This window comes from Mytilus galloprovincialis, chromosome 10 (genome assembly GCF_965363235.1).
Source record: "Mytilus galloprovincialis chromosome 10, xbMytGall1.hap1.1, whole genome shotgun sequence".
Taxonomy (NCBI): Eukaryota; Metazoa; Mollusca; class Bivalvia; order Mytilida; family Mytilidae; genus Mytilus; species Mytilus galloprovincialis.
Genome location: NC_134847.1, coordinates 16,487,572 through 16,496,451, shown reverse-complemented (window position 1 = coordinate 16,496,451; position 8,880 = coordinate 16,487,572). Strand labels below are relative to the sequence as shown.

Sequence of the window (8,880 nt, the reverse complement as noted above, 5' to 3'; positions counted from 1 at the left end):
TTCTTTTTATATAGTCTCATCATCTCTTGGTATTATTTCAATACTTTATGCTGAAAAATCTTTTATTTTAAATTCATTTCTTTGTTATCAAGTTTCTTTCTTGTGAACATGTGTAAAACTATATAAAACATGCCTATGTAGATGAATAACCAAAAAGAAAAAATGTTTATTCTTTCTGTTTCCGTTTTCAGTTTCCGTTCCGTATTCCTTTCCGTTTCCGCCGTTTAGCAACACCCGATTTTTATCAGGTTATCTCCCATTGATTTACACGCCATCTTTTTGATACGTTTCTTCCAAATTTGAAATTTGCAACTTAAAGTACATCAATGTTTTACGCTATATAAACAATTTTAAATATGGACGACACTAAAGAAGAAGGTGAACTTTCAGATGATGATGAAGTCGATGCCCAACCTCAGAACAATACCGAAAAGACGAAGTCTTACAGAAGTCAGTATGATGACCAGGCAAGATTTCACAAACAACCAGAACATTACAGACATCCAGTGCGGGATACAAGGTCCGAAAATATGCGTCGTACAACTCACATAAATCCTCATTATTGTATGGATTACACAACTCGTTGTGGACCCCCTCCCCGACCACTTCGGTATGATAGAATAAGAGTAAGCCCACAGGAGCATCCAGTTCATATGTCAGACAGAGACCGAAGAGATTTCAAGCATTCTAGAGAAAGAGTTAAAAAGTCCTCTGTACAGAATGTAACCAATACTGGAAATAAAATCCAAATTATTGATTATCAACATCGAAGTGCACCAAACACTGCACCAAACACGTCTCCTGGATGTATCCTTTTTTCTAAGCTTCATAAATTTTTATTGTTCCAGTCTTCATGCCAAGGCCTGGAAAAGTGCTTTTCGTTCAAAACTATCTATACGGGCCAACAAAATCTAACTAAACTTTTCCAAAAATTGACCTTCGAGTCTAGATTTAAGTTTATTGTGAAGACTAGTAGTCACATTAAAAATATATAAATTTGATACATGTATAGGTAATACACCTTATTGCCATTTGTCCGCCATTACTGGATATCACAAAGGTTCCCGTAAAATTTTGATGTCATAGAACAAATATCTGATGCCACAATGGAAAAGTGATTATTGTATGCGTCAAAAGTTCAAGCGGCCGGGTCAGTGATTCAAGACTCTGTCGTGGTTGAACTATTGATGTCATACAACAATCACTTTTCCACTGGGGCGTCAGATATTTTGTATTGTGATGTCAAAATTATACGGGAACCTGTGTGATGTCCAGTAATGGCGAACAAATAGAAATAAGGTGTATTCAGAACTACATGTAGTTAAATGCTTTAGGGCTACAGAAAATAAAGAAGTTGCATGGGTTTACGGATTAAGATAAATTAATGTTTGAATTCAACAGATGACAACCAAACTGTTGCACTAAAAGAGTAACTTGTACAATATCACTATTGTTAAGTATAAAGGAACTGTATCATGCGCTCATGGCACAGCTGTTTATTTCTTCTTGCTTGAAGATATTGATTTGATGTTTTGGTATATTGTTTTATCATGACTTGTTACAGATCAAGTTCGAATTTTGTTTTGCCCTGATAATTTTGTTACATGTATGGTCCTTGTTTTACTTTCATTTTAACCTTAACAATATAAACAGTTTGGGCAAAAAGGAAACTAAGAAATGCCAAGATAGATAAAAATAGTAAGGAATATAAAGAGACAGTAGACAAATATAAATCAGAACTACAAGGTGTGGAAGACAGGATCAAAATGCTAGAACACAAAGACAAGATAAATCAAGAGAAACAAGGGTCATTAAAAACTACTGAAATTATGAATAATATACCGAATGAAAATTCATCTGATTCAAAAGAAAATACAAACAGGAATAATAATAGTGAAAACTTGACTGAGGTAACTGAAGTGGAAGTTGAGACTGAAAATCCTAATTCTCTTGAGTCGGGGAAAGTTAGAAATGAAGAAAGTATAGAAATTTTGAACACAACAGAGGAAAAAGCTGGAGATGGTGATAGTGACGAGGATAAAGATGTCATGATCATCGAACCTCCACCACCAGAGGTCATTGTATTAGATGATGATGATGTCACTGAAGGTCAAGGTCAAGATGATGTCACTGAAGGCCAAGGTCAAGATGATATCACTGAAGATCAAGGTCAAGATGGTGTCACTGAAGGTCAAAGTCAAGATAATGTCACTGAAGGTCAAGATCAAGAGGATGTCACTGAAGATCAAGGTCAAGATAATGTCTCTTTAGAACAGGTTTCAGAAGATGCAGATTCTGAGCAAAAAGTTGTGGCAGATGATGAAATCCAAACAGAGGTTTGCATTGTAACACATAGAGACCCCCCAAAAATAATAAAGATGAAAAATTCATAGAAAAGTCAGTTCAATTATTTATTGCTAATATTCTTTTATCACCATGATCTAATCTCTTGATTTCAGTTATCATATTTTTCAGGCTTCAAGAATAAATCTTGGAAATACATGCATTTAACTTTTGTATAGAAATGGTAAAATCATATGAGAATAAGGAGTACTTAACACAATGTACAACTGCATAATTTTTTAACGATTATAAAAAAAAGTTTAATGTAGAGTTTGATGTATGTATATATGCTTACAATTTCAGTGTGGTGTGATATGTCTTTTTTAGGACGAAGAAGATCTAGACGAGTTAGAGTTGAGAAGAATTGCTTTAGCATCATCACTTTCACAGACAGAAAAGTTACAAGTACAAAATGAAGAGGCCAAAAGACAAAAATCTAAATCTAAATCCCCCAAGAAAAGACCAGAAAATAGTATGTTTATGATTATGACAATGATCAGTAATTATCATGATTATGAAGTGTTCTAAGTAGGTCTTTCCACTTTTCTGTGGAAAGACCTTTTGCATTTCTTCTGATTATTATTATTATTTTTTTTATTTTTCTCCACCAAATTTTGTTCTTGCGATAAATGTTTGTTTCGCAATATGTCGCCTAGATATTTCTCATATTGTATCGTATAGTTAATGCACTTTTTAATTTCACCCTGCTAAGCCGAACCATTTTCTTTGTTAGAGTTATCTCCCTATTCACTGTTTATCATCTGTGTGCATCTCCTTCATAACAAAAAGAGATATCTACAAAATTCTTCGTACAAATTAATTGTTCAATGCTCAGGAATTTTTGGCTAATTTAGATCAAAGTTATTCAATGAAATTTTATAGGAGTTATCTACCTTAACATAATAAATTTGTCGGTATGTGTTTGCAACTCATCAACCATTAACCGTATAACCCTGGAACATTTTTATTTGAGGTCCTTCAGTTCTTACTTAGAAAATGAGGTCAAGGTCAAAGGTCAAGGTCAAGTTCTAAATTTTGATTTTTGCTTATTTTTGCATTATCTCAAACACTTTTTAAGATATATATAAAAGAACAAGTGCAAAATGTTTGCTTTATTGTAATGAAGATATGTTACATTTAGTCTGAAACAATCCAATAGCATGTTATAGGAGTTATTGTCCCTGAAATGTTTAATTATAAGGTTAATTAATTATAACTTTAACTTGGTTCACTATAAAGCCATAATATCTTTTACAAAAGGTTTGGTGACATATGACCTTGAAAAATGACAACCAGAAGTGACCTTGAGAAAACCGGAAGTAGCTATTCTTGCACTTTTTTCATGAAAAAGTACTCGGAATTCATATATTTTGTAATTTAGATAAATTAACCTATCACTCAAGCATTGAAATGAAAAATAGTTACACCGACCGTGCAAGGGCTGTATAGCCATTCAAGGTCGTTAAAATCTGTTTCATTGAAATGACTTTCCATCGAACAGAAGTGGCCAATTATCTCCTGGTTTTTAAAAAGGCTAAAGTATATAGAAACTATATATTTTTTGGAATCAGTGTGAAAGAAGCTATCATATGAGACCGGAAGAGAAATTTTATTCACAGGAAGTAGCAAATTATCTCTCTTTTTTCACTCAGAATTATATTGAAACCATTTATTTATAGCATCAGTATAAAGTACCTAGCTTCTTTTCAATATTTCTGTGATGTGGAAAGGCCTTCAATTGTTCTCTGAACAATTAGTTTTTAATTAGAAATGTTATTGTAAATTTTATGGGGGAAAAAGGGAGATTGCATAATCATATGATCATTGAATAATATACTGTGGATTCATTATTATACCTATTTTCTTGGATTTTACAGTAAAACCATAAATTTAAATGTTCAACAAAGCACTGCTTTTATTTTGGAAGATACAGATACTTAAGTAATGCCACACAATCAAATATCATGGAAAATGCAAGTTTTCCTCAATCCGAGAGAATTGATACACATGAAAATAAAATCAATTCATACTAGTCTGCTAGTACTGTATTTGTTTTGTAGTGTCACATGTATTAGTTATATGTAAATTTTGGTGAGGGGGCAATAACTTTACAATTGATGTAGAATCACATATATATCCCTTGAAAAAATTTAGCCTTTCTCTTAAAAATCGCAAAATTAAAAAAAAAAGTATCTCTAAATTATTTAAAAATTTGTCATATGACATTAATTGGTCTTCTTCCACTGAATTTGACTGTTGGTCTATAGTTTAAACATATTTTATTTGCTGAAATAAAGCAAAATGGATTAGACACAATATAAAAAAGAAGATGTGGTATGATTGCCAATGAGACAACTATCCACAAAAGACCAAAATGACACAGACATTAACAACTATAGGACAAGTAAATCATACTTATGAAGTCTTCTCTTCTTTGGTCTATATATACAATGTATGTGTAGACAAACAAACAGGAATGCCTGTTGTGAAGAACAAATACCTACTAAGTTTCACCGCATTTGCATGAGACTACACATGTTTTTTTCCTAATAAATTCGATCAGAAAATGAAAATCAATTGTCTCACTCGTGTTCTAATGCATGTAAAACAAGTAAAAATAAATATTGATAACAAGAAAAAGTTTAAAAATCATTTGCTGCTTAATTTACATAAAATTAATAATGTTAATTGATATTTTAATTGATTTTACCACATTTTTAATCCACATAAGTGATTGCCATACCAGTGAATTGTGTTCATTGTATATATATGCATCATCATGATCAGCTACATAAAATGCACACAAGTTCTAGATTCTTTGAAATTTTATTTATTGGGAACATTTTGCCAATTTCAACATATTTAAGTCCTCATTTTGCTAACTTATACACCAATTCTTCCTCGGTGGAAAGCTGTATCTATGGTAATCAAACCATATTTTCTTAATTTTTATGTACACCTATTTGAATGAGATTTGCGTGAAAAATTATTTAGCGTTTTTCCCTTAATGGTATCATTTTCCTTTTTGGATATCAATCTGTTTTATGAAGTACATTTTGATTATATGGATTATTTTAAACAGGAAGAGTAGCTGCACAGAGACCTGCAAGAGCACGAAATCAGTCCCAGAGAGTCATCAATCAAATATCACGTAGGCGTTCTGATGAGAGACGAAAGAAAAAAGATAATGAAGAAGTTGATAGAAGAAGATATGGTGATGACAGAAGAGATCATCAGAAACGAAATCGTGAAATCCAGAAAATTCTGACTATAGACGATCCTAAGGAACAAGTTCGACGTTTCTTGTTGATGTTGGGTGATCAGAAAGCATTAGATAGTATTGACCTGGCTGGATATAGAAGGGTTAGTACAGGGTTATCATAATTATCTTTCTTGACTCCATATTTCAAAAGATGTACCAAGATTGTAAAATGATGTATGTACTGGCACTGAGCCATGATATTCTTGTTCTTTTTTTTATAGCAAAAGTCTTAAAATTGGTCAAATTTGATTTAACTTGTCTTCTGTGCTGTATTTTGTCATAGAGATTTGAATTATAGCATTACATTTTTTCTTCTCACTGTTTGATTGGCAAACTAGTTATTTCTATTTTTAATTTCGAGTCTGTGGCTGTGATATAAATACTTAAGCATGTTAAATAGTGACATTTTCTATGAAATTGGGTTCATATTAAAAATATGTTTTCATTTTGTTTATAATCTTTATATGAAATTCTCCAATTTTTTTTTCTTCAAAGGAGTCTACCAAGAGAAAGAGAGTTGACAACAGTGAAGGACAGGTTGTGCCTCCTGTCTTACAAGATAATTATGAACCAGTAGAAATGGATATAGACAGTAACCCAGACTCTCCATTAGATATTGGACAAGGTATGGAAGATTTACAGATGGACCAAGAATTCTTCAATTTTCCACAGCAGTCTCTAATGATGCCGGTATGTACCCACTTTATAAGAAAAAAACATTAGTTAAGAATTTTTTATCTGTCAATAATATTGAGAATGGAAATTTATGGGGAATGTGTCAAAGAGACAACAACCAGCCAAAAGACATGACTGAGTAGACAACAACTGAAGGTCACCAATGTGTCTTTAACACAAGGAGAAAAACCCATACCCAAAGGTGTCTTCAGCTGGCCCCATATAAAAATGTATACTGGAGGGCAAAAATGGACGTCACTCAAAACTTGGAAACTGTAACATATAAATGAACCAAAATAAAAGAATTTATTGCACCACTTTTAATTAGTGTTATTTTCTCTGTAAATGTAGAAAGGAGTAGGTCCGGTAAGGGCCGATTTTGGCCTCAAATTTCAGATTCATCTGACGAAAGATTGTGACCACTTTTTAAACACTTAAGTGTCTATTTCATTTGAATCAATTAGTTTATGTGAAAGATTTTAACTGATTTAGTCATTAAAAACGACCCGATTCAAGCTCAAATATGAAAAATCTACCAAATATGCCGAAAAATGTCACTTTTCAGATGGTTTTTGTCAAAAATGAAAGTGGCCGCATCCGTGTTCATCCTCAATCTGTATATATGTAATGTATTATCATAAAATACACCTTACATTTTAATATTAAGGATGAACACGAATGCGGCCACGTTAGTTTCACACGAAAACCGTCTAAAATTTAACTGAAATGCTAGAATTGTGAAGATTTTAGTAATTTAGCATGACTTAATGGTGCTAATACCCGATATATGTGCATTGTATTGTCAAAAACAGCCCATATTTATGTAGCAGAAGCATTCTACTGTACAATAAATAACTAAAAGTTTACATTTTAACAATTTTGTAAAACTGCTATATTTTGGGGCCAAAAAGGGGTCTTACCGGACCTTCTCCTTTGAAGTAAATTTGCAGATGACAATGGTTTGAATACAGTAACATAACAATAACAAATAAAAAGTTAACACTCCAACACCTGATAAACATGCAATCTCTAAAAAAAAATCTATGACCAGCTTATTAAAGACAGCTGTATTTTAGTATCAATAATTTGAAAGATCTGTTAAAAATAATTACTTCTGGTCAAATAAAATGATCTGTTCTTAAACTATGTCAATAACTGTAAAATATTATTTATATTCATTTTCAGGGATATTATCCTGATTATATACCAGATCCCTCCTTTCAAGCATATGGCTGGATGGACCACAACAGACAGATTCCATTCCTGGAGACCATGCCTCTGATGCCTGTGGAACCCCAACCACCCCCACTTCCGCCACCTTTACCATCAGACTGGCCACCACCACCCCCACCAGAGGAACCTCCACCACTGCCATTAGAAGAATTCCCACCGCTGCCACCAGAGCCTTATTTACTACTACCCCCACCCCCACCACCAGGGCTTCCAATCCCCCCACCCCCACCTGAGGAAGAAGATGAAGTGGATGATGATGAGGAAGCACTGTTACGGGCCAAGCTATTACAGTCCTTGGCAAACAGGAAAATAATGATGGTTAGAGCAATGAATGAAGATGTAAGTGACCATAGTAGAACATTATGTTTTGGTGCCGCGTCCAGTACATAATTTTAGATAAAGTTGATGGCATATCATAATTTTTAAAGCTCAAAGCCACAAGAATTTAACTTTAGTAGGGATTTGTATATAGGGAGTTATGTAAACGGGGGGACAAACGTGCATTCAGTCGCCAAAGGTCAAACTTGTAGAATATAGTATCTGCATGGAAAAATATACAACTTTTTGGTTCTAGGAAATTGAAAAGTTTTATTAAAATAACCTGGAGTTATTCTTTTCTTTTACTATGAGTAAATACTTTACCTTTGTGGCAAAAAAAAAAACAACAAATAATAAAATATTGTGTCATAATAAGAGTTGAAATTCATTTTTGCAAAAGTTAAAGAATGATGATGCAAAATGTGCCAACCTGTGATTTTTTTATTTTGTTTTTCACAGTCATTAGGTGCAACTTCAGGAAGGTCTTCTCCATCAACACCATGTGTCCAATCACCAAGTTCTCAAGTACAGTCACCAAGCCCTAGAGTACAGTCACCAAGCCCTAGAGTACAGTCACCAAGCCCTAGAGTACAGTCACCTAGTCCAAGAGTACAGTCACCCCTTCCAAGTGATGCTGTCAAACCAAGAACAGTTGAGATAACAAGGATAAAGGTCAGTTGGAGAAAAGGGAAAGAACGGACATTAAGGTGGTACCCAACACTTTGACTAAAATTAATTTGGCTCGTTTAATTTTCTTAAAATTTTGACAAAGTATTTACTTTGACCCTTTAACAAAAATATAAAAAATTCAAAAAATTTGAACCAAGCATTTTATTAGAAAAATTACACTGGTTATATAGCAGTTTGACAAACACTAATTTTGATCATTGAGAAGCTTTATATTGCCTTCACAAGGCAATGTAATTAAAACGTTTAGCTGATATTACAAAGTTATCTCCCTGTAGTGTTAGGTACCACCTTAATGTGCTCATTTTTTGTTTTAAAGATTTATTATACGTAATTGGTAGAGTTTTTCATTTATTTAAATT

The 8,880-nt window shown here is 33.0% G+C and overlaps 1 protein-coding gene across 2 annotated transcripts in view; it reads left to right on the top strand.

The window, feature by feature from the left end:
- The first annotated feature begins 242 nt into the window (after positions 1-242).
- LOC143049929 (zinc finger C3H1 domain-containing protein-like) overlaps positions 243-8,880 on the top strand; it is a 69,177-nt gene continuing 60,539 nt past the window's right edge. For both annotated transcript variants that reach the window (XR_012970366.1, XM_076223708.1), the window contains exons 1-7: positions 243-807; positions 1,654-2,336; positions 2,671-2,815; positions 5,426-5,706; positions 6,101-6,295; positions 7,466-7,852; positions 8,291-8,503. Coding sequence is in view for 1 of the 2 variants with exons in the window: in XM_076223708.1 (XP_076079823.1) it covers positions 357-807; positions 1,654-2,336; positions 2,671-2,815; positions 5,426-5,706; positions 6,101-6,295; positions 7,466-7,852; positions 8,291-8,503 (2,355 nt within the window). In the remaining variant the exon portion in view is untranslated. The remainder of the gene's footprint in view (positions 808-1,653; positions 2,337-2,670; positions 2,816-5,425; positions 5,707-6,100; positions 6,296-7,465; positions 7,853-8,290; positions 8,504-8,880) is intronic.